The 25,252-nt window shown below is 31.3% G+C and overlaps 4 protein-coding genes and 1 long non-coding RNA gene across 5 annotated transcripts; all 5 read left to right on the top strand.

Moving 5' to 3' along the window:
* The first annotated feature begins 4,481 nt into the window (after positions 1-4,481).
* Positions 4,482-6,563, top strand: LOC111307640 (cationic peroxidase 1-like). The gene is made up of 4 exons (XM_022905694.2): positions 4,482-4,794; positions 5,432-5,623; positions 5,760-5,925; positions 6,047-6,563. The coding sequence occupies exons 1-4, from the start codon at positions 4,570-4,572 to the stop codon at positions 6,430-6,432; spliced, it is 969 nt and encodes a 322-aa protein (XP_022761429.2). The 5' UTR covers positions 4,482-4,569; the 3' UTR covers positions 6,433-6,563.
* A 470-nt stretch (positions 6,564-7,033) lies between these two features.
* Positions 7,034-9,768, top strand: LOC111307220 (peroxidase RIP1-like). Its single transcript, XM_089752044.1, has 3 exons — positions 7,034-8,571; positions 8,676-8,870; positions 8,981-9,768. Exons 1-3 carry the CDS (start codon positions 8,365-8,367, stop codon positions 9,530-9,532), a joined length of 954 nt encoding a protein of 317 aa, XP_089608170.1. The 5' UTR covers positions 7,034-8,364; the 3' UTR covers positions 9,533-9,768.
* Positions 9,769-10,923: 1,155 nt separating this feature from the next.
* LOC149512429 (uncharacterized) lies at positions 10,924-13,520 on the top strand. The gene is made up of 2 exons (XR_016332028.1): positions 10,924-11,587; positions 11,677-13,520. It is a non-coding gene; the product is annotated as an uncharacterized LOC149512429 (long non-coding RNA).
* A 3,239-nt stretch (positions 13,521-16,759) lies between these two features.
* On the top strand, positions 16,760-18,401 carry LOC111307566 (peroxidase RIP1-like). The gene is made up of 3 exons (XM_089751495.1): positions 16,760-17,005; positions 17,111-17,305; positions 17,416-18,401. The coding sequence occupies exons 1-3, from the start codon at positions 16,799-16,801 to the stop codon at positions 17,965-17,967; spliced, it is 954 nt and encodes a 317-aa protein (XP_089607621.1). The 5' UTR covers positions 16,760-16,798; the 3' UTR covers positions 17,968-18,401.
* Positions 18,402-21,018: 2,617 nt separating this feature from the next.
* LOC111307219 (peroxidase RIP1-like) lies at positions 21,019-22,538 on the top strand. The gene is made up of 3 exons (XM_022905233.2): positions 21,019-21,271; positions 21,379-21,573; positions 21,683-22,538. Exons 1-3 carry the CDS (start codon positions 21,065-21,067, stop codon positions 22,232-22,234), a joined length of 954 nt encoding a protein of 317 aa, XP_022760968.1. The 5' UTR covers positions 21,019-21,064; the 3' UTR covers positions 22,235-22,538.
* Positions 22,539-25,252: the final 2,714 nt, after the last annotated feature.

Here is a 25,252-nt window from a genome sequence, read left to right as displayed (position 1 = left end):
TTTTTCTTTGTTTATTTGTTTATTTTATTTTTTATTTATTAGATTAGGTTTATGTAATATTCTTTTTATTTATTTTTATTTATTTTTTTTATTATTCTATTTTCTTTAAATAAAAATAAAAAATTCCAAAAAAAATATATTTTTAGGGAAAAGTTGAAAGTATCAATTTTTCTTAGAAATAAATTTCCAAAAAATATTTTTGGAGAAAAGTTGAAAGTATCAATTTTCCTCAGAAATAAATTTCCAAAAAATATATTTTTAGGGAAAAGTTCAAAGTATCAATTTTTCTTAAGAATAAATTTCCAAAAAATATTTTTAGGGAAAAGTTGAAAGTTGAAAGTATCAATTTTCCTTAAAAGAAAAATAAATTTCCAAAAAAAATATTTTTAGGGAAAAGTTGAAAGTATCAATTTTATTTAGAAATAAATTTTTAAAAAAAGAGGTTTTTGAGGAAAAGTTGAAAGTATCAATTTTCCTTGAAAATCGAAATTTCCAAAAAATATTTTTGGGGAAAAGTTGAAAGTATCAATTTTCCCTACAAAAAAAATCATTCTTTCCTTCCTTTCTATCTTAATTTTGATTTTGTTTTTTTCTTTAAATAATCCGACGATGGAGCCTCTGCAAGTGAAACAGTAGTTTTTCTTGTATACTCTTGAGGTGAGGGAGTTTTCTCAATTTTCTGCTAAAAGTATTAGAGTCAATTGAGAATAATTTCCAATAACTAATTACTTGGTAAAATTTTAAGGCTTTTGGATAACACAAATTTAAGCTGGTACCATCTTTTGATGGGCGTTGTGAGGGTGCTATAACCTTCTTCACACGTAACCGAACTCCCGAACCCTGTTCTGGTTAGCAGACCTGAACCTATTCTTCTAGGGACCCTTAAACTTAGGTGTTCCCTGAAAGGACAGATTCCTTAGGTGGCCAATCGCACCTAGACAAAAAAGATTGGTGGCGACTCTCTAAAAGTCAATGTCTAGCGATAGATCCCTGGATCTCGACGTTACGACACATAATTAAAACTTTGAATCATAAACTTGTTGATAAAATTTAGTTCGATTGAACCACGGATTGACTTACATTCAACCAACTCTCTCTTCTCCCTTTTCTCTCTATTTATTCTTAACTTTTCTTTTCTTTCTATCTAGCACCACTCTTTCTCGTTCACGCCTAAAAAACACTGCCCCTTATTTAATTATTTAAGGCTTAGTAGAAAAAAAGGGCTGAAGCCTATGGCCTTTGATTGATCAAAAACCAATTACAAAGGGGTTGGACCCCACTCGCTCTAATAATCTCCCCATCTAGCCTCATTAGGAGGAGATTCATCACTATAGTAGTTTCATTTGGAACTTACCTTGGCCAAAGAACATATTCTAGTCAAGTTACTACAAAGCTCAAACCTCTCCCTAAGAAGTGTCTTAGTCAACATATATATTACATTCTTATTAGTGTAGACACCTAATTTGTCCGGGGTTTACTTGTGATTTTTGTGAAAAAAATAATGAAAAAAATAAAAAATGAAAAAAATAGATGGTTGAGTTTGTGTGAAATTGTTGGAACTGGTTTGTAAAGTTAGAGTTGTGTTTAAGTTTAAAATTCAAAAGAAATTAAGATTCCTTTTTGGATTGGAGTTCTCAGATTCAAAACCCTATAAATACATGCCTACACATATCACACAAACACACAAAAAAAATTAGGGAGAAAAATAAAAATTTGACGACAGGCGAAGGAACGTGAAATTGTTGGCACCAAAAAATAAAAAAGGAACCAAAAAGAAGATTGAGCAGCAAGAATGAAAGAAGCTAGCAGGAACCGAAAAAATAGTAGAAGGCAACAGTGGAACTGAAAAGAAGATTGAGTAGCAAAAACGAAAAAAGCTAGCAGGAATCGAAAAATAGTGGAAGGCAACAGTGGTGGGGAACCACGTGCGTGTGGAGCAGGTGTCTTAGTGTGCTTTGATGCCTTAATGTCATGTGATAGGCTAGCACATTGATTTGGTAGAATTTCAAAGGCTTACCTCAATTTTGGTACTTTTCTTACTTTTATTTAGTTTTTTTTTAATTGTTTGATACTTGTTTTTTTCTTTAATCGATTGTTTATTCATTTTTTTGTTTTATGCATAATTGTTTATTTATTCACTTTATTTATTATTTTCATTATTTGATATTAAATAAAATAAAAAAAAAAGTAAAAATAAAAAAAATAAAATTTTGGGAATAAATATTAATTATCCAATGATGAAATTTATAAAAAATTCAAATGGTAAATTTTTATAAAATTCTTAAGTGAGAAATTTTGTCTAAATTTGACCCAAATGGTGGAATAATTTAGACAACGTTTCAATAACAATAATTAATATTTATTTTCAATCCAAAAAAATTAAAAAATATAAAACATAATAAAAAATATAAAATTTTGGAATTAAATACAAATTATCAAATGATGATATTTTTAGAAATTTCAAATTAATAATTTCAAAGTTCATTCTCATATCTGGAATGTGTGTAACATCTCTCAAAGTCAACATGCAGCCCGTACTAGTTTGTATAACAATATCACAAATCCTAATTATCTGTTGCACACTTTTGTTTTCTATCTTAGTGCAACTAAAGTCTCCTGCTTTGTAAGTTGTAATTCTCTTAGGAACACAATGATATGTTGCTCCTATGTCAACTACCATAGACTTTTAAGAAGCTTCTATATTAATATCTTAAAATAACCCTCACTCTGATACTACTTATTGGGCATAAAGCAACAAACACAACACAAAAGTAATATATCACAATAAACTCACAACAATAGACAACAATCAATAATCAACAACGCAGAAAAAATAAAAACACATTAAGATTTATGTGAAAAATCCTCCAGTGTAGAGGAAACAAATCACAGACCATAAAAAAAACTCAACTATGAAATAATAGATATACAAAGTTTTTATCGAGCTAAAACTAGAGCTAATCAACAATTATAGACAATTAAAAACATCTTACCAAATAGGTGACTCAATAAATATACTCTAGATATGTTCTTAGAGAATTTCAAACCCGATCTTCATCATTTAAAATGTAGAAAAAATAAAACACACTAAGATTTATGTGAAAAATCCTCCAGTGTAGAGGAAAAAAATCACAAACCATAAAAAAAAACTCAACTATGAAATAATAGATATACAAAGTTTTCATCGAGCTAAAACTAGAGCTAATCAACAATTATAGACAATTGAAAACATCTTACCAAATAGGTGACTCAATAAATGTACTCTAGATATGTTCTTAGAGAATTTCAAACCCGATCTTCACCATTTAAAATATAAAATTATGAATCATAAACTTAATGCCAAAATTTTAGCTCGATCGACTTATAAATCGACTTTTATTCAACTAACTTTAATTTCTTCCTTTTCTCTCTATTTTTTTTTACTTTTTTTTTATTCAGTGTAGTTTTTTCTCATTCATGCCTAAAAAACATAACCCCTTATTTTATTATTTAAGGCTTACTAGAAAACAAGACTAGAACTTATAGTCTTTGATTGATCCAAAATCAATTACATGAGACTGAACCCACTCTTTCTAACAATATATACATATATATATATATACATATATATATATATATATATAAATATACATTCCATACAATAGGGTTTTGCGAACAACGTTAAAAAAATAAATTACCTAGCACTCTTAACGAACATTCTTAAAACAGTTGTTATCAAGACTTTAATTCAATAATGAAGAAATAAATTTTCTTTTATACAAAAGTGATTCTAATTTAAACATATGAAAAAAAAAATTCCAGATAGTAAAATTTAAAACTCGTATTTATTAGATACTATTTTCGGGTTTAACAAATTTTGGGTATATGTGAATCAACATCAATTCTGATTAATTTTCAAACAGATAAGCAGAATTTCCATAAGAAATTGTCATTGTAGAATATAAACTCTGGCATGATGTAACTTACAGCTAGTCGAATGTAGCAACTTGAAGAATATCTTATTCGTTTGGTGGAGGCCGTATTTGTTGCTAGCTCAGAAAATTAGAAATCCATAAATTTGTGTGGCTTGTTGTTTGTTACAGACAATAACAAAAACAGGTCAACTCAATCCAATAAAAATAAGAAAAACACGTAAATGAGTTTCCTTTGTTATCTTTTTGGTGGGACACACACGTTTTTGCTAAATTCTGAATTAGTAGTGACAAAGCATTCTATATGTCTTGCGTTTTTATAGGGATTATAATAGCGCGTAGCACTAAGTCATTGTCACTTATGGAGTTACATGATTACAGCTAGCAGTCAAATTCCTAACTTAAAAAATAATTCACATATTATTATTTTTTTATAGAAGTTTAGAAATATTCTCAAATTTTATCTTAATCTAATTTTTTTTGATCGATTTTATTTTTTTCGTTGACTTAGATGGTTGGATAAATGGCAGAGCTCTCTATAAATACAGGAAATTCTGTTCATCCTTTATCACCACTCACCAGCTCTAAGCTTGAAGCCTTGCTATACCTTTAGTTTTTTTTTTTTTTTTTTCTTTTATTTCTTGCCAATTTGTTATCCATGGCTTCCAAATGTTCCTCTCCTTTTGACAAGTTCAAAGTCTTGTTAGGATTGTTTTTACTTCTTATTAATGTGGCATCTGCCCAATTGTCTTCTAACTTTTATGCAACAACATGCCCTAGAGCACCTGCCACCATTAAATCAGCAGTGGGCTCTGCTGTGTCTAATGAAGCTCGCATGGGGGCTTCCTTGCTCCGTCTTCATTTCCATGATTGCTTTGTCAATGCAAGTCTTCTTTTTCTTCATCTAATTTCCACCTAAATATTGCTACAAGCTCAAATTTTCAATGAAACATTGTTGCTTGCATTGCATGAGTTCAATTTCCATTCCTGCTGTGTCTAATGAAACAGAAATTTCTATCCGAGATTTGTTTTACGAATTTAATTCAAAAGAATACAAAACGTTTTAGCATAAAAAAATTGGGGGAGGGTTGGGGTTACTGTCCTGACTGGTGACCGGCATCTAACTCAACATAGAAGCCGACATTTTTTACTTTGTAGGAGACATTAAAAAAAGATATGCTGATTAATTGTTTGTTAATCATGTGTAGTATATTTTTAAAAAATTGTTTTGTTCATTTGTATTTTTGCATGCCGCCATCATGTCATGTTTACTTTTGGACCATAAAAATCGAAATTAAAGTTAAAGAGCCTGATGTTAATCATGCCGACATTGAAAAAAAAACTCTTATCAGCTCAGCCATATGGAGAGTGTGATCGAACAACCTGGGCTTTCATATTTCCATTTTATCATATGGAGTCATATGATCATGCATGAAATTCGTGTTGTCGCTTGTAATTTAAAAGTTTAGAACATATAAAGAAATTACAACTTACAAGTTTGTTTATTAATTACGAAGCAGGGATGTGATGCGTCCATACTGTTGGATGACACAGCAAATTTCACAGGAGAAAAAACAGCTGGTCCAAACAACAATTCAGTGAGGGGATTTGACGTAATTGATACCATCAAGTCTCAATTGGAGAGTTTGTGCCCTGGTGTTGTTTCTTGTGCTGATATTGTAGCAGTTGCTGCTCGCGACTCTGTTGTTGCTGTAAGTGAAAAGATCCTGCTTTTAATCATGATTTCATGCACATCCAGGGCAGTCAATTCGGTTAGGAGAAGAACTTTCTGTTCTTATTAATCAGGAATCACTATCAATAGTACTTATGACTTTGATATTCTTTCAGCTTGGAGGACCTAGTTGGACGGTTCTTTTGGGTAGAAGAGATTCGACCACTGCAAGCCTGAGTGCTGCTAATTCCAACCTCCCTTCTCCAGCTTTGAATCTTAGTGGCCTCATTAGTGCCTTTTCAAACAAAGGTTTCACTGCTAATGAAATGGTAGCCCTCTCAGGTATGTTAAGCTGTTAGCAACTTAACTTCTTTACTGTCAGCCATCAAACTTGATTAACATTCTTATCAAATTCATGTTAACATCAAGGAAATGATGTCATTTTGTCGATTAATTTCTTCAGGATCTCACACCATCGGGCAAGCTAGGTGCACTTCCTTCCGGGCAAGAATCTATAATGAAAACACGATTGATTCCTCCTTTGCAACTTCACTAAGAGCAAACTGTCCAAGCACAGGAGGTGACAACAACCTTGCCCCTCTCGATACAACAAGTCCAACATCATTTGACAATGCATATTTCAAGAATTTGCAGGGCCAAAAAGGGCTATTACACTCTGACCAACAACTCTTTAGTGGGGGTTCAACGGACTCTCAGGTTAATACTTACAGTTCCAACTCGGCAACTTTTTCGACAGATTTTGCCAATGCAATGGTAAAGATGGGAAACCTTAGCCCACTCACAGGCACAAACGGTCAAATCAGAAAAAATTGTAGGAAAGTCAATTGAATCTATCTCTTTTATAGTTGATATTTTTCGATTTTGTGGTTTTGAATAAGGTATTAATTTGAATAAAATGTTTAATTGAGTGTTGTTTATGTAATTTCAGGTGCAATATAATTTTTTTTTGTTTTGGTCAATTTCATTGCAAATCCAATGTTTGTTTCAATTTGTGCTTGTCCATTCTGGCAAACTAATGTCTTTGTGCAGAATTTTCCAATGTCATTTTAAATTGCGCGGTCTCTTTTCGATTCTTCCAACTGAAGATTAAGGTAAAAACTATAATCTGGGTTAAAAGATGGTCATATGTTCTATCTTTAAAATTTTTTTAATATCTCAAAAGATACCTGTTATTCTATTAATCATAAAAATTTTACTATCAATGATGTGATAATTTTTTTTTTTTTTAAAAAAAAAACCTCATAACACTAGAATAATTATGTCAATATCAGACAAAGCCCATCTTTCACAAATTGTATCTACAATAATTGTTTATTTTTTCTACAACGGAGGGTTGGATAAACAAAATTATAAATACTAAAATTTCAAATTTATTAAATATCAATTTAAAAAAAATTAAATGAAGCAATTAAATTAAATCGTTCATCTGCAATATTATATATAATATATATATATATGTATGTAGAAACCAAATGGGTTGAATTAACCCAACAAAGGCCCAACAATTATAAGGTCATCTCATAATCATCTCATGGGCCAGGCTTTCCCAACAATAATCATCGTTTTTGCTTACAGGTAAATGAAAATTTTATTACTAATAAACTAGTTGAACGATTCTGACTAGTTAAATTTTATAATGATAGTAGATAAAATCTTGGGCTAACCCTTATATTGTTTTTTTTTTTTTTTATATATCAAAATCATTATAAATTTAATAGCTTCCGATGGTTGGCTAACAGAAAGGAATATTATATCATACAGCTTGAATGCTGAAGGTTTTTGGCATGCTTTACCAAGTCTATGATTAAGATGGGGAACATTAAGCCTTTGAACCCAAAGCATGGACAAATTCGTGTCAATTGCAGGAAGGTGAGCTGATGAAGCTACTTTATGGTTCCGCTGTCCAACTCCAATTTTTTCATGATTTTTTTTAATTTGTTTATATTGGAGTTGACTTTGGAGATTACAGATTCAAAAAGATTAATGCACGTAATATCATTTTCAACCAGATAAATGATAAGATAAAAAATTTAAAAGTAAATTAAGAAATAAAAAAAAAATCATAAATCTTCTTTGGACCTTTATTTCGGTCTATTCAATTCACTATTGTTTGTTTAAGTGTATAAAAAATACGTTAAGTTGATCCTGCCTAAAAAATATTTATATAATATATTATATAAATATATAAATATTTTAAACATATTTCAAAGGTAAAATTAAACAAATAATTTATTATTAATGTCATAATGTGTGAGTTCAAATTAGAAGCTGCATTGCATAATTTTGCCCTTCGTTTCCTAAGGAGAACCAGTCTAATAGGCCCAGTCCAATATTAACCAATCTAAGTAAAATAATTCCTCCTGTTCACAATATATATCTCAAAAATGGTAGAAGTCAAGATATCCAATCAACAATTAAAGACCTAATCAACAAATTTTGCAAGTTCAATCAGTGAATTTCAAATCCTTAAAATTAAATTATAAACGAATTTAATAACATTTCAATAAACTCTGAAAGCCGATTTTAGCTTCAGATCTAAATTAAAGAACAGTCTGATGGTTTAAAAGTATAATAAAAGCCTTGAGAACCAGTCTAATGACAGGCTAAGAAAATAAAAGCATTGAGAACCAGTCTCATGATTGGCTAAGTCCTACTCGAAATTGCTCGTTATAAATACCCTGCAGCACTCCAACCATTCCCAAAACTTACAAACTTGAAAAGAAAGAAAATTAATTCAGAGCAAATTCAATTTTCTAATCAATGGCTTCACCCACCAATTTTCTTCTTCATACCTTTGTCTGGCTGGCTCTTGCAACCACAGCTTTTTCCTTATCTCCCAAATTTTATGACCAAGTTTGTCCCCAAGCTTTGCCTGCCATCAAGAAAATAGTCCAGGCTGCTGTCCATCGCGAGCGGCGCATGGGAGCTTCTCTACTTCGTCTGCACTTCCATGACTGCTTCGTTAATGTACTACATTTACTTCTCAACATTTCTTCATTATTATCAGTACTTTTTAGTTTTTTTTTTTTTTTTTAAGTTGCATGCTTAAATTGTTTGCCATTGTAATGCAGGGTTGTGATGGTTCACTTCTGCTGGATTCTACAGCTACCGTTGATAGTGAAAAGAATGCACGTGCCAATGAAAATTCTACCAGAGGATTTGAAGTAATCGACCAAATTAAGGCTGAAGTGGACAAAGTTTGTGGACGCCCCGTAGTGTCTTGTGCCGATATCTTGGCTGTTGCAGCTCGAGACTCCGTAGTTGCGGTATGGACTTATTGTTATCCGATTGAAATTGAAAACTCAACCTATCATTTCCATTGTCAGAAATTTTGTAATCAATCATTTTCTAATGAAAACTGTCATGGTTGCTGCAGCTAGGAGGACCATCATGGAAGGTGAGGCTAGGGAGGAGGGATTCAACCACAGCTAGTAAGAATCTTGCAAACAATGTCCTTCCATCTCCGTTCATGGACCTTCCTGCATTAATCAACAACTTCAAGAACCAAGGTCTGAACCAGAGAGATCTTGTAGCCCTCTCTGGTGGCCACACCATTGGGTTAGCACAATGTTTTACCTTTAGGAACAGAACTTATAATGCAACAAATATAGACCCTGCATTTGCAAAAGAGCGTAGAGCAACTTGCCCACGTGATGGAGGCAACACTAACCTCGCTCCTCTAGATCCCACGCCTGCACGTTTTGACACTTCATACTTCAAAAACTTGGTGGAGAAGAGAGGACTACTCAGCTCAGATCAAGCACTTTTCAATGGTGGCTCAACTGATGATATTGTAAAGACTTACAGCTACAACCCTGAAGTTTTTTGGAACGATTTTTCTATGTCAATGATTAAGATGGGAAATATTAAGCCTTTGACTGGCAAACAAGGACAAATTCGTGTCAACTGTAGGAAAGTGAACTGGTGAAGCAAATTGATACTTTTAGGGACAATTGTTTTTATAGAAATCTTTTTTTTTTTATTTCAAGAAATCATTTTCATAAATAGTATTCATTTTTTTTTTAATGTTAAATAAGACACTGTAAGTCTTCTATACGAAAAGCCACATGGAAGATCATCAGATTAATATTGTTTGATTCGTTGTACTCAATTAAGAATTGTTTGTTTCAAGTGTATAGAAACTTTGTTTCCACCAAATAATCTCACACTCTTGATTACTTATTTATTTATTTTTGTTATTGGAGGCTATGAATAATTGTGCTAAATCTTCCAATGTATCAATACGAGTGCCGCATGACTTATATATATATTTATATATATATATATATGTTTATATACTGTTAGAAAACTTTAAAATGTCGGTTCATTAAAAAAAATTAATTTTAAATATATTTTAAAATTAAGTACATTTGTTTTTGGCATTTTAAATTTTAAAATTAATTTATTTATAAAATATAATTATGTGATTCATTACTTGTATGTATATATATATATATATATATATGTCATAACGTCTAGATCCGGGGATCTATCGCTAGATATTGACTTTTAGGGAGTCGCCACCAATCTTTTTTGTCTAGGTGCGATTGGCCACCTATGGAATCTGTCCTTTTAGGGAACACCTAAGTTTAAAGGTCCCTAGAAGAATAGGTTCAGGTCTACAAATCAGAACAGGATTCGGGAGTTCGTGTGAGAAAGGTTATAGCACCCTCACAACGCCCATCAAAAGATGGTACCAGCTTAAATTTGTGTTATCCAAAAGCTTTAAATTTTTACCAAGTAATTAATTATTGAAAATTTTTCTCAATTGACTCTAATACTTTTAGCAGAAAATTGAAAAAATTTCCTCACCTCAAGAGTATGCAAGAAAAACTACTGTTTCACTTGTAGAGGCTCCGTCGTCGGATTATTTAAAGAAAAATCAAGATCAAAATCAAAATAGAAGAAAAGAAGGATTTTTCTTGTTCAGGGAAAATTGATACTTTCAACTTTTTCCCAAAAATATTTTTTTGAAATTTTAATTTCGAGGAAAATTGATACTTTTAACTTTTCCTCAAAAATTTATTTTTTTTGAAAATTTATTAGGGAAAATTGATACTTTCAACTTTTCCCCAAAAATCTTTTTTTTTAAATTTTATTTTTAAGGAAAATTGATACTTTCAACTTTTCCTCAAAAATTTATTTTTTGAAAATTTATTTTTAAGGAAAATTAATACTTTCAACTTTTTCCTAAAAATATTTTTTGGAAACTTTCAATTTCTGAGAAAAATTGATACTTTCAACTTTTCCTCGAAAATATTTTTTTTGGAAATTTTATTTTATGTTTTTTTATTTCTTTTTTATTTATTCATGCAAAAAAAAAATTTCTAAAAAAATGAACAAGCACATAAAATAAAAAAAGGTTCTGGCTTCTTGCCAGGTGGGGACCTCCCTTTTCGCCTTGCGGAGTTTCTTAATCAAAGCCATGGGCTTTCGCTTGAGACCCCTCCGGAACCTTCTTTGCTGCAGCTTCCATTGATCCAAATTTGCACCGAATGAGAGAACTGGAAGCCACTGCAGGATCTTCCTTTGTACCTTGACGGAAGACATCAACAAGAAATCTAAGTGTTTCTACTTCGGCCTCTATTCCAGATTGGGTCACTGCGCTTTCACTCGATGATTCCCATGCCTTTCTGTAATCTTTTTTTTCTTGTTGCCGTATGCTTTTCTTTATATTTCTCCCTCAAATCTGTTCTTTTCGTCTACTCTGATTTTTTTGCTGGAGTTTGTGGATCTGCTGATTCATTTGTCACCGGAGACTCATAGTTTGCTGCACTCGGAGCTGATTCTTTCAACACGGTAACCAAATATTTATTCTCAAAACATGGATCATTTTGACCACCCTAGTCCAGAACTCCATAAACGGGTTGTTCATATCCTTTCGTAAAATCAGTTACTCCCAAAATGCCTCAAGAACTTCAAATGCTACGCGGCAGCTACTGCAACTCTGAGGATACTAGTGAAACAACATTGGCTAATCCAGGTATACTTGATCCTTTTCAGCTCAGAGACAATGCCTTCAATCCGTGTAATTTCAGGTATGGATATTGACAATATCATGGCATGTGATAGGTATTGCTTGCAGGAATAACCCACAGCATAAACCATCCGTCGCAAGAGCAGGTGAGAGATGCCCTTGCACCAGGACTCAAGTATTGAACCTGTCTTTGGAAGATTTATCAGGAATCCAGTTATGGCTTCCCTTGGAGCTGCATTGAGCAACAATACCGCACATTCGGAGGCTACATCTATAATGTTGCTTCATGAGATGCACTTAACTCCAGTAAGACTCCAACATGGCTGCTAAAATCTATTATATCTCTTATACAGTGCTGCTGATCGACTGGACCACTTGACTCGGAAGAACCATCACCTAAAAGTGTAGGTTCTTTTGCATAAACAAAACCTTTTCTACTCCCTACAGAGTGCAGAAGGAAAGCCCTACGCAAGCCAAAAGTTGGTTCAAGAAAATCTTCCATAGCTTTTGCGTACACAAACTCCAAAAAGATTCCCAATCTTTCTTACTATTTTTAGGTGCGAAAGTAACTTAGAATCCATCTCTGAAGCATAAGCCGAAGCCAGACACAGTTTGATATTGTTTACATTTGCATTTGTCAGATCGCCAAGCAAAAATTTAAAACATTTTGAGACCATTTCCAGATTCTAAAATATCAAAGATTTTAATATACTCAAACTCAATTAGCATAAGTAAAAGCTTCTGCGTATGCATGGGAATGGGATCTTCATCTTCAACCATGGTGGGGTAGAGAGGAAGAAAATGAGAGTTAGATATGAATTTCAGATTCTGACCTTTGATTGTTTAATGAAGGTTCATTCAAAAAATTGTACTAATCACATCCTGGCTGGTGAAACGAGCTGCCTATTGTCCTCTTTGACTGCAAATGTTTTCCTGCCATAGAAAATCTTCTCACTTTTCCCAAACTGTCTCTAAGACCATCAGTAACTCAACGTAACAAAGTGGAGCGCATTTTCCAACATGTCCTCCAGAACCTGGTCCAGGTACGGTAGCTGGAACTTCGGGTGATCCACCATCCAGGCTGCTGCTAGCTGGAGTTTTTCTTGAAGCAACTTGCCCACTTCTGGAAGAATCATCAGACATTTCAAATCTCCAAGAAGGTCCCCTCCTGGAGCAATTCCATCAGATCGGACAAATCTTGGTCTTTAAGCACTTCTCGGGCCATGTATAGGGAGGTCACCAGGATACCAATCCTGCTCCCAGGTTGGAGCTTCACAACTGGCCCGTAGGTATGAATTAGTACAGCAAAGTAAGAGTGAAGGTCAAGGTCAATGAAAGAAAGGTTTCCCACCAAGGGGAAGCCTCGAAGGCTTGGTGGTGACGGGGGCTTCCCCTTTTGTTTGGCTTCTGTTTTTTTCTTCCTCCCTCTTTTTTTTCCCAAATCAGTAGCTTTTGCTTACTGTTTTCTCTGTGTCCTTCATCTGTTCCAAAGGGTCCCTTTTATAGGGATTGATCAGAAGTTTCTGATCAATCACAATTCCTCCTTGGACGGGAATTTAATCTTTGAATCCAACTGGACTCTTCTGATTGAATTCCCATTCCCAGTGAGATTCTTCAACTTCAATCTCAGCCCTCCAAAAATCAAAATAAAAAAACTAGATAATTAGAAAAGATAAATCAAAAATTATTATAGGATAAATAATAAAAAAAAATAATATCAGATATATAATTAGATAAATAAAAATACAAAAATAAATAAAATAAAAGATAAAAAATAAAAAAATATATATATATTACTAATAATACATAAATAATAAAATACATAGGATATACATAAAATATAAAATAAAATAAAAATAAAAATAAAAATGACAAAGATAAAATTGAACCTACCCATTTGGACCAAGCCCAATTGATCTGGGCCTGGACCAAATTGGGTGTCTACAATATATATATATATATATATAATATACATATATACTGATAATATTTTAAATATAAACTTCTAATTAATCTAGTTATCACAATGAATTTCGTGTACATTACTTAACTGTATGAGTTTGAAAATAAAGAGACTATTTATTCGAAAACCCTCTAAACAGACATGAAATTGTCAAACACATACAAAAAAATATTGTTTGGGAATGAGATTGACAATAGAAAAAACCAAAGCACCTCAATATCCTCAAGTTCCATTTAACATGAATACTACCGCTCTCTCCAACTCTTCTATCTCGCCCTTTTCTATATATATATATATATATATATATATATATATATATATATATATATATATATATATAATGACAGATCTACATATGGAGCCCCCACTGAAATACTAAAATTCTTTGAATTTATTATAAAAAATCTCATAAATTTTAGAAATTTTTAATTCTGTCCCCACTAAATTTTTTTTTTATCATATTTGCCCTCATTAAATTGAGGATCAAGTAAGAAAACTTTTTATTGTTTATCTAGTAATTGAACATTAATAATTTGGGTGATAAGCAATTTCATTATAATATATACATTAATTTGGAAGAAAAATAGATAAAAAACTCTTAAAATTCATACATATAACATATAAAGTGTGAATTAATAAGAATAACAAATAAAAAACGACTTTTAACAAAAATATATTTATATCTTCATTTTTGTTTCCATTGTATGTAAAAATGTATTGTTTTCGTTGTATATACGAAAATAAGTATTTGTTATTCTTCAAATTAAAATGAATAAGAAATGAAAATAGATGATAAAATTGAAAATATTGATTTTTATTCTTTCGCATATTATATTTATATTTAAGAATCCTATGTAAAATTTTATTAAATAAATATATATACATATTTATATATGTATGTGTCTGTATATGCATTTGTCTAAAGATGATTTTTGTAGTATTAATTATTCCTTCTAGGATAATAAATACTTATGAAAAAAAAATTTGGTATCCCGTTTTTCCACCATTACCTTGTTTTTGAATTCTTAAAACTTCAAGGAAGCTGAAACTAAAGATATTAAGTTGAGAAGAAGGTGGGAAAAATGTAAGAGAATTAAAAAAAAAAAAAACTTGCTATCCATCTTTAATTTTAGTTGTTTTTTTAAGTAATTGAGGTTATTAGAAATTGAACTTTAATTGTTGGGAACTAAAAGTTTGTTTTTCTATTAATATATCACACCGACCAATGACTTTTAATTTGATTAAAAGGTCCAAAATATCTTTAAATTATAATTCAATAATTATTTAAGTATTTAATATTTTATTACAATCAATTAAATTTTTAACCTTCAATTTTGATTCAATTAAATATTTAAATAGACAAAATCTAATCACATGATAAAATTTAATTAATCAATCCTCAAACTATAATCAATTAAATTTTTAAAGAGATTTTAGAGACTGAGAAAATAGAGAAGATAAAAGAAATATAAAAAAATAAAAATTTATTTTATGTAAATTTCACATATATTAATTGTATAATGTGGTAAACTTTAATTTATTTTATTCATTCATATTAAATTTTATCTTAATTAATAAAAAAATTAACAGTATTAATTTTTTCATCCAAATAAAAACTTAATTGGATATAAATAAATGTTGGAAGGATTAATTAATTGATTGAAATAAAAAAAAAATTTTGGATGATTTTTAGTTATATTTCAATAGTTTTTTTTATACCTTTGGCCATTTAATTTTAGGGTTGATAATTATCATATCTAAATTATTTTGTTAAAACAAGTTGCATGGTCATTCATCTCTGCTTTATACCTTAATTGCCAAAAAGAATTTGAAGCAAAGACAAATCAGTGATTCATAGAGGATTAAAAAGAAAGTACAGCCAGCAGCCTGACCGATTCTTAATTAGTTAATTTCTAAATATATATTAAAGAGAGTGGCTACACTGTTGATAAGTTCAACACTGGATGCTTCTGATAGAGGAAGAAAAAAAACAATTCCTCTTAAAACATAATTAAAGGAATTAATCAACAAATACTTTAATCAAAATTAACAGGAGGCTGGCCTGTTCTGTTTGACCAAATTTTGATTTAATTCATATGATATTATTTGACTCTAAGATATATCATCCAACAAAAACGGGTTTACTTCTTGGCCAAGAACAAAAAACTTTTACTTTGTATTGTTGGAATTGAGCTGGGCTGCACAATTAATGTTACATAATTAATTAATATTTGACCTCTTGTTTATTTAATATCTCATTATGTATCAATGGTTAAAAAATTGTTTAAAATTTTTTTAATTTTATATTATGTAATTTGATCTTTATATATATATATATATATATATATAGAGAGAGAGAGAGAGAGAGAGAGAGAGAGAGAAGAGATTAATTTATACATATAAAGCTAAAAAAATTTTACATATTTTTTAATCATTGATTCTAATATATCCAAGAGTTGAAATTAAATCATTTTTTTATTTTTCACTTAACTCTCTTATCTCTTAAAACTATCAAAATTAATTATTAAAAAAATATGTAAAATTTTTTTCAATTTTACATTGCATAAGTTAATCTCTTTTCATATATATATATAATTGTTATTAAATGCTCTAATATAAAAATTGAATCTTAGATTCTATTAAATCATGTAATTATTTTTAAGAGATAAAATTAATTTATTCAATAAATTTAAAATTTAAATCTCAGCACTTGTGATTCTTTTTTTTTTTTTTTAATTAGACTACAACCTCCTTTCTCTTATTTACCTTAATAAGGAAAAAATAAATATAATTTTCCCCAATAATTTGAATATTTGATAAAGTTGCTTAGTTTTTTATCTTGTATTTTATAAAGAGAACTCAAATCTAACCTTCAACTCAATCATTATTTTTTTTTCCTTATTATCCATTTCATTTTAAGTTTTTTTATTTCTTTCCTTATTTTGATAAGATTTTTTATGTCTACAATTTAAAAATAATCCTTTCTGAACTTGACCATTTCAATTTCGAGGCTAAGAAATCTATTAGGAACGGGCCTACTGCAAATAGTTTGATTTAAAAGTAACATAAAAGCCTTGAGAACCAGTCTAATGATTGGCTAAGAAAATAAAAGCCTTGAGAACCAGTCTAATGATTGGCGAAGTCCTAATCGAAATTGCTCACTATAAATACCCTGCAGAACCCCAACCATTCCCAAAACTCACAAACTTGAAAAGAAAGAAAATTAATTCAGAGCAAATTCAACTTTCTAATCAATGGCTTCACCCACCAATTTTCTTCTTCATACCTTTGTCTGGCTAGCTCTTGCAACCACAGCTTTTTCCTTATCTCCCAAATTTTATGACCAAGTTTGTCCCCAAGCTTTGCCTGCCATCAAGAAAATAGTCCAGGCTGCTGTCCACCGAGAGCGGCGCATGGGAGCTTCTGTACTTCGTCTGCACTTCCATGACTGCTTCGTTAATGTAATATATTTACTTCACGACATTTCTTCATTATTATTATCAGTAATTTTAGCTTCATATTTTTTTTTAAGTTGCAAGCTTGAATTGTATACCATTGTAATGCAGGGTTGTGATGGTTCACTTCTGCTGGATTCTACACCTACCATTGATAGTGAAAAGAATGCACGTGCCAATGTAAATTCTACCAGAGGATTCGAAGTAATCGACCAAATTAAGGCTGAAGTGGACAAAGTTTGTGGACGCCCCGTAGTGTCTTGTGCCGATATCTTGGCTGTTGCAGCTCGGGACTCCGTAGTGGCGGTATGGACTTAATGTTATCCGATTGAAATTGAAAACTCAACCTATCATTTCCATTGTCAGAAATTTTGTAAACAATCATTTTCTAATGAAAACTGTTATGGTTGCTGCAGCTAGGAGGACCATCATGGAAGGTGAGGCTAGGGAGGAGAGATTCCACCACAGCTAGCAAGAATCTTGCAAACAGTGTCCTTCCATCTCCGTTCATGGACCTTCCTGCATTAATCAACAACTTCAAGAACCAAGGTCTGAACCAGAGAGATCTTGTAGCCCTCTCTGGTGGCCACACCATTGGGTTAGCACAATGTTTTACCTTTAGGAACAGAACTTATAATGCAACAAATATAGACCCTGCATTTGCGAAAGAGCGTAGAGCAACTTGCCCACGTGATGGAGGCAACACTAACCTCGCTCCTCTAGATCCCACGCCTGCACGTTTTGACACTTCATACTTTAAAAGCTTGGTGGAGAAGAGAGGACTACTCATCTCAGATCAAGCACTTTTCAATGGTGGCTCAACTGATGATATTGTAAAGACTTACAGCTACAACCCTGAAGTTTTTTGGAACGATTTTTCTAAGTCAATGATTAAGATGGGAAATATTAAGCCTTTGACTGGCAAACAAGGACAAATTCGTGTCAACTGTAGGAAAGTGAACTGGTGAAGCAAATTGATGCTTTTAGGGACAATTTTTTTTACAGAAATCTTTTTTTATTTTTATTTCAAGAAATCGTTTTCATAAATAGTATTCATTTTTTTTTTTATGTTAAATAAGACAGTACTGTAAGTCTTCCATTCGAAAAGCCACATGGAAGATCATCAGATTAATATTGTTTGATTCGTTGTACTCAATTAAGAATTGTTTGTTTCAAGGGTGTAGAACTTTGTTTTCACCGAATAATCTCACATTCTTTTTTTTTTTTTTTTTGGCTATTGGAGGCCTCGAATAAATGTGGTAATTAAATCTTCCAAGACATCAACAAGAGTACCGCATGACATTTATCTGTATATGGTTTGCATGTCTAACAAAAACTTTAATTTATATTCGATGCGTTGTCGTGTATATAGATATTATAAACAATAGCATCTCACAAAAAAATTTATTTTAAATATATTTTTAAGATTAAGTGTAATTATAATATTAATTTTTATGAAATGTTATAATTTACTGTAAATATATATATGTATATACTGACAGTTTATTAAAAATAAAATCTTAATTAATCTAGTTATCCAAATGAATTTCGTGTTTACTTCTCTCAACTATATGACCTTGAAAATTCAGAGACTACTTGATCAAAAACCCTCTGGAGAGACATGAAAGTTGTCAAACACATACAAAATATTGTCTGGAAATGAGATTGACAATAGAAATAGCCAACACATCTCAATACTCTTGAGTTCCATTTATTTAAAATGAGTAGCTACTAACCTCTCCAACTCTTCTACCTCAGGCTACTACTCTATGACTATCACCAAAAATTTTTGTATCCTCTTATTCCACCATTATCTTGTTTTTGAGTTCTTAAAACTTCAAGGAAGCTGAAACTAAAGATATACATTTTTTGGATAAGTAATGTATTCATTATCCAAAAAGCTACGAAGTACTGTTACAAGTGTCAGCAACATGTACCAGCTATTTACAATTCAAACATAATTCTAATTAGCTCCCATCTCTTACAAAGCTCCTTATATACATGATCACAAGCAACACACTTTAATCCCACTAATCTTAGTTTTACTGCATCCTTGACATTCCCCCCGCCCCCCCCCCCCCCCCCCCCCCCGCACCCCCAACTTCCTCTGACCTATAGTGTCTCTCGTTCCTTTCTGCCGAAATCCAATATATATATGCCCCCACGCTAGACGAAGTATAAGAGCTCTCTTTCCCGTCCAGCAACCTATTTACGTAAATTGCATAAAATCAGCACTTGCTGCCAAACATATTTCGAGTAACTACAGTTGAAGAAGTTATGGTCCCTACTCTCTTTGTCCTGTTTCTAGGGTAAACAGTCTCCATCTGTATGAATTTCCCAAGCAGCCAGGCTATCTTTTGTTGGCACTCTATCAAGTATGGCCATCCAAGTTATAATAGCAAACTTGGGAATAGCATCTTACACCATACAAGCTTGTGCCAGCTGACCTTCTCCTTCTTTGCCCTTAATTCATCCCTAACTCTTGTTGTAGAATAGCTAGGTGTCTAGGACCCTTGCTGCGCCAAACCACTCCATTCTCAGCTTGTATTAAGAACTTAGAAGCTGTACTTCACATTTGGAGTAGCTTTTTCAAGTTCCAACTATGGCTCTGAACAATAGGCATTTTCCATATGCTTCTTATTTTAGTACGTATCTTTGCACACATGCGATCCACAAGGAACCAGCTTGACTGAAGATAGCCCATAATAGCCTGAGAATGCAAGCTCGATTCCAGGTGTTAATGTCTTGCAATCCCAACTTTCCCTCAGACTACGGTTTGCATATTGCCTGCCAGCCAACACGAGCCCCCTTGGCTGCACTCACTTGTCCTTTCCAGAAGAACGTTGAACAAAGCTGATTGATCCCTTTTATTACCTTCTTAGGAAGAAAAACTGCCTACACCAATAATTATGTATACTATAGATCACCGATTGAATCAGTGACTATAGAGGATTAAAAAAAAGTACAACCAGCAGCCTGACCTATTCTTAATTAGTTAATTTGTAAATATTAAAGAGAGTGGCTACACTTTTGATAAGTTCAAAACTGGAAGCCTCTTAGACAGTAAGAAGAAAAAAAGAATATTCCTCTTGAAACATAATTAAAGGAATTAATCAACAAATACATTAATCAACGTAATCAGCAAGAGGCCGGCCTGTACTGTTTGGCCAAATTTTAATTTAATTATATGATATTGTTTGACTTTAAGATTTATGGTTCAACTTTTACCTCTTGGCCACAAAAAAAAAAAAAAAAAAAAGCTTTTACTTTTGTATTATTATTTAGCTGGGCAGCACAATTAATGCTACTTAATTGATTAAGTTAATATTTGACGGTGGTTTTTCTTGTCTTAATTAATAACCCATTCTTTGAGTGTGTCAAAGTGGAAAAGGTATAAATAAATAAAATATATATGGATATAATTGTTCTTAAATTCTCTAATAAAAATTTTCAACATTAATTATGTTGATCTATATAATTGATTTTAAAAATAACATGGATCGATTCAACAAATTTAAAATTTAAAACTTATAATATATTTTTTTCCTATGTAAACGACGATATCCTTTCTCTAATATACCTTGGAAAGAAAAAAAATCAATATAATTTTTCTCAATAATTTTGAATATTTGATAATCTTGCTTAGTTTTTTGTCTTGTATTTTATGAAGAGAACTCAAATCTAACCTTCAATTCCATCTTTATTATTTTCCTTATCCATTTCATTTTAAGTTCTTTTATTTCTTTCCTTATTTTGATCAGATTTTTTATGTCTACAATTTAAAAATAATCTTTTCGGAACTTGACCATTTCAATTTCGAGGCTAAGAAATCTATTAGGAACGGGCCTACTGCGAATAGCTTGATTTAAAAGTAACATAAAAGCCTTGAGAACCAGTCTAATGATTGGCTATGAAAATAAAAGCCTTGAGAACCAGTCTCATGATTGGCTAAGTCCTAATCGAAATTGCTCGCTATAAATACCCTGCAGAACCCCGACCATTCTCAAAACTCACAAACTTGAAAAGAAAGAAAATTAAATCAGAGCAAATTCAACTTTCTAATCAATGGCTTCACCCACCAATTTTCTTCTTCATACCTTTGTCTGGCTAGCTCTCGCAACCACAGCTTTTTCCTTATCTCCCAAATTTTATGACCAAGTTTGTCCCCAAGCTTTGCCTGCCATCAAGAAAATAGTCCAGGCTTCTGTCCACCGAGAGCGGCGCATGGGAGCTTCTTTACTTCGTCTTCACTTCCATGACTGCTTCGTTAATGTACTAAATTTACTTCACAACATTTCTTCATTATTATCAGTAATTTTTAGTTTTTTTTTTTTTTTTGGTTAAATTGCATGCTTGAATTGTTAGCCATTGTAATGCAGGGTTGTGATGGTTCACTTCTGCTGGATTCTACAGCTACCATTGATAGTGAAAAGAATGCACCCGCCAATGTAAATTCTACCAGAGGATTTGAAGTGATCGACCAAATTAAGGCTGAAGTGGACAAAGTTTGCGGACGCCCCGTAGTGTCTTGTGCCGATATCTTAGCCGTTGCAGCTCGAGATTCTGTGGCTGCGGTATGTACTTATGTTATCCGATTGAAATTGAAAACTCAACCTATCATTTCCATTGTCAGAAATTTTGTAAACAATCATTTTCTAATGAAAACTGTCATGATTGCTGCAGCTAGGAGGACCATCATGGAAGGTGAGGCTAGGAAGGAGAGATTCAACCACAGCTAGCAAGACTCTTGCAGACAGTGTCCTTCCATCTCCATTCATGGACCTTCCTGCATTAATCAACAACTTCAAGAACCAAGGTCTGAACCAGAGAGATCTTGTAGCCCTATCTGGTGGCCACACCATTGGGTTAGCACAATGTTTTACCTTTAGGAACAGAATTTATAATGCAACAAATATCGACCCTGTCTTTGCAAAAGAGCGTAGAGCAACTTGCCCACGTGATGGAGGCAACACTAACCTCGCTCCTCTAGATCCCACGCCTGCACGTTTTGACACTTCATACTTCAAAAACCTGGTGGAGAAGAAAGGATTACTCATCTCAGATCAAGCACTTTTCAGTGGCGGCTCAACTGATGATCTTGTAAAGACTTACATCTCCAGCCCTGAAGTTTTCTGGAACGATTTTTCCGAGTCAATGATTAAGATGGGAAATATTAAGCCTTTGACTGGTAAACAAGGACAAATTCGTGTCAACTGTAGGAAAGTGAACTGGTGAAGCAAATTGATGCTTTTAGGGACAAATTTTTTTATTTATTTCAAGAAATCATTTTCATAAATAGTATTCTTTTTTTTTTTTTTATGTTAAATAAAACATTGTAAGTCTTCCATACGAAAAGCCACATGGAAGATCATCAGATAAACCTTAATTGTTTGAGTCGTTGTACTCAATTAAAAATTGTTTGTTTCAAGTGTATAGAACTTTGTTTTCTCCAAATAATCTCACATTCTTGATTATTGATTTATTTATTTATTTTTTGTTATTAAAGGCCATGAATAATTGTGGTAAATCTTCCAAGACATCAACAAGAGTGCCTCATGATAGATATCTATATTTGGTTTGCATATCTCTAACAAAAACATTTAATTTATATTCGATGTTTTGTTTGTACGTAGATGTTATAAACTATTAATAAACTATTAAATGTCACCCCATAAAAAAATAATTTTAAATGTATTTGATTTTACCATTTTTAAATTTTTAAATTAATTTTTTTGACCTGTGATTTTGTGACTTATTGTCTATTTCTCTCTCTCTCTCCATATATATATATATATCAACAATATTTTAAATATAAACTCCTAGTTAATCTAGTTATCAAAATAAATTGTATGTACAATTCTCAACTATACGACCTTGAAAATAAAAAAATTATAAACACTTAATTTTATTCATTTTTTTTTTTTTTTTTGAAATAAGCCTTAGATTTCATTTGAGTTCATTTGAGTGGGTCACAAATTTATTGGGTTTTGCCGGATTTGATTACGCAAGTTAAAATTTGATTCAAAGTTGTGGGCTGAAGCCAAATTTTTTTAAATGAGTTGTTTGTATGTCAGTTGGGCTTAAAGGCTTAAATTTTAGCTCTTTGCCCCAAGCCTAGACCCAAAAACCATGTGGAGCCCAAATTTTATGTTAATTGGACCAAAACCTAATTAAATTTTGATCCAAATGAAATTTTGTTTTGTTTTGTTTTTTTTATTTTACTCTATTATTATTATTATTATTATTATTTTCTCTGTTCCTTCTCCTTCTTTTGTTTTTGGTTGAAAATCCCTGGTACATTAAATGCACCGCCCACCTATACCATATACAGTCCAAGATTTCGGTCGACTACCCCCAGCTGTATCACTGCATGACAAACCAGCAAATTGGCTTAATATTTCTTCTCAAACCCCGGATCTTTTGGGATTTGAATTTGTCAAAAGCTATATAAATAGAGCCTTCCAACAAGTACAAAAGAGGGACAGAAATTGAAGAGGGAGATTCTATCGAAAAAAGAGAGAATTTTCTAAAAAGAAAGGAATGAAAGTTTTTGTAAAAAAACATAGTTTGCAAAATAAGCAAAAAAAAATACAAATTACATCCCTTGGGTACAAGGAATCAGCATCAAAATCTCAACCGACAAAAAAACTTAAAAACAAAAAAAAAAAGTCTTAGCCAAAACTTTGAAAATCGATTTAAAAAATTTAAGAAAATTTCAGATAAAAAGGAGGTAGAATAAATTGAAGGGAACTTTTTCTTTATTTTTTTGGCATTTTTCTATCATCTACATCGATGATTAGTGGCAATGACAAAATGACTAGAACAATGACAACCAATCGATTTTTCGGTTTGTAGATGAGAGTTTTTTTTTTATAAGTGTAAAATGGTTTTTTGAAAAAAAGATGAAACTGATTTGAAAAAAACAAGTTGGTTTCATAGGAAAAAAGAAAAGAACAAAATACTGTTGTTTTGACCCTAAAAGATCAGCAAGTTGACCCAACTAGATTCGATGACCTCCGCACTCGACCTAACAACTTGGGCCTTCATCAAACCAAGAACGGGTCCAATTAGACCCTAACCAGCTCAACTGAATGATTGAAAATAGATCGAATCACAAAAAATAGCTCTTGGATTGTGTTAAACCTGACCAAACTGCTTATACTGTTGATCAGCCTTGTTCAATTTTTTTTGTATTTTTTTGCTTTTTTGGTTTTTTGTATTTATTATTATTTTAACTTTTTTGGTTATTTTTTGTTTATTTATGCATGTTTAAAAGTCTAAATTTTCAAAATAAAATATTTATTTTTAACATGAAAATAAATTTAAAATTTTTAGTAATTTTAAATTCCATCATTTCTTTACAAAACATAAAAATAATAAAAAATAAAAGAAATACAATTTTTATTTGATGATGAGATTTTAAGGTAGTCTGAGTAGTAACACCTAAGAAATCTTTAACTGAGAATGTTTTTTTAAATACTACCACTATGTTAGAGTGTTTTTAGAAAATTTTAATATAATAAAAGTTTTCTTTTTCTCCTAAAAAATAATAAAAATAAAAAAGAAATTAATAAGAAAAAGGGATAAGAAAAATATGTATACCAATATTTCATCATTTGCATTGCATATCATTTTTTTATTTTCTTGAAAAAAATAAAAATGAGCATCAAAATATAAGATTCTAAGGTATTTTAAGTAGTGATACTTAAGAAATCATTAGGTGCGAAAAAATTATTTTAATGTTACTAACGTACTATAATATTTTAAGAGTTTTTTCAATAATTAGGTTCTAATTTATTTTTTTTCAAATAAAATAGAATAATAAAAAATAATAAAAAATGAAAATCAAAACCAAAAAAAATAAAAAGAGAAAAAACCAACATTATGAAAAATAAAGAAAATCAAGGACTTTATTTTTTTAAATCCCAAACTTAAGATCTTTTTAACAAAATTAAAAGATAACACATAATTAATTGGTAACATTTTTAGACAAGCATTGTAACGGTGCTAATCATTCCTCACGTATAACTATACTCCTAAACTCAAACTATTTTATAAATCCAAAATTATTTTTTTAATAAATTTTAAAATTTTATTAAAATGATAAGTTTTAATAAATGACTAATTGCACCTAATCAATAAAATTTGATAACGAATTCTTACATTTTTAAATTTATCTAGCTACTCCATAACCATTATAATAGAATTATTTATTGAACAATCCTCTGAATAGTGGCAAATACATCAAAAATA

Source organism: Durio zibethinus, chromosome 22, assembly GCF_047325235.1.
Source record: "Durio zibethinus cultivar Kanyao isolate XHJ-2024 chromosome 22, ASM4732523v1, whole genome shotgun sequence".
In the NCBI taxonomy this organism is placed as follows: Eukaryota; Viridiplantae; Streptophyta; class Magnoliopsida; order Malvales; family Malvaceae; genus Durio; species Durio zibethinus.
The sequence above is the reverse complement of the archived record's forward strand: the minus strand, read 5'-3'. Positions and strand labels throughout refer to the sequence as shown.

Excerpts from the sequence above, each read along its gene's own strand:
- LOC111307220 (XM_089752044.1), top strand. The coding sequence starts at position 8,365 with ATGGCTTCACCCACCAATTTTCTTCTTCATACCTTTGTCTGGCTGGCT. Across the intron at positions 8,572-8,675 it reads TCCATGACTGCTTCGTTAAT|GGTTGTGATGGTTCACTTCT; the intron begins GTACTACATTTA and ends ATTGTAATGCAG. Across the intron at positions 8,871-8,980 it reads CTCGAGACTCCGTAGTTGCG|CTAGGAGGACCATCATGGAA; the intron begins GTATGGACTTAT and ends TGGTTGCTGCAG.
- LOC111307640 (XM_022905694.2), top strand. The coding sequence starts at position 4,570 with ATGGCTTCCAAATGTTCCTCTCCTTTTGACAAGTTCAAAGTCTTGTTA. Across the intron at positions 4,795-5,431 it reads TCCATGATTGCTTTGTCAAT|GGATGTGATGCGTCCATACT; the intron begins GCAAGTCTTCTT and ends ATTACGAAGCAG. Across the intron at positions 5,926-6,046 it reads TGAAATGGTAGCCCTCTCAG|GATCTCACACCATCGGGCAA; the intron begins GTATGTTAAGCT and ends TAATTTCTTCAG.
- LOC111307566 (XM_089751495.1), top strand. The coding sequence starts at position 16,799 with ATGGCTTCACCCACCAATTTTCTTCTTCATACCTTTGTCTGGCTAGCT. Across the intron at positions 17,006-17,110 it reads TCCATGACTGCTTCGTTAAT|GGTTGTGATGGTTCACTTCT; the intron begins GTAATATATTTA and ends ATTGTAATGCAG. Across the intron at positions 17,306-17,415 it reads CTCGGGACTCCGTAGTGGCG|CTAGGAGGACCATCATGGAA; the intron begins GTATGGACTTAA and ends TGGTTGCTGCAG.
- LOC111307219 (XM_022905233.2), top strand. The coding sequence starts at position 21,065 with ATGGCTTCACCCACCAATTTTCTTCTTCATACCTTTGTCTGGCTAGCT. Across the intron at positions 21,272-21,378 it reads TCCATGACTGCTTCGTTAAT|GGTTGTGATGGTTCACTTCT; the intron begins GTACTAAATTTA and ends ATTGTAATGCAG. Across the intron at positions 21,574-21,682 it reads CTCGAGATTCTGTGGCTGCG|CTAGGAGGACCATCATGGAA; the intron begins GTATGTACTTAT and ends TGATTGCTGCAG.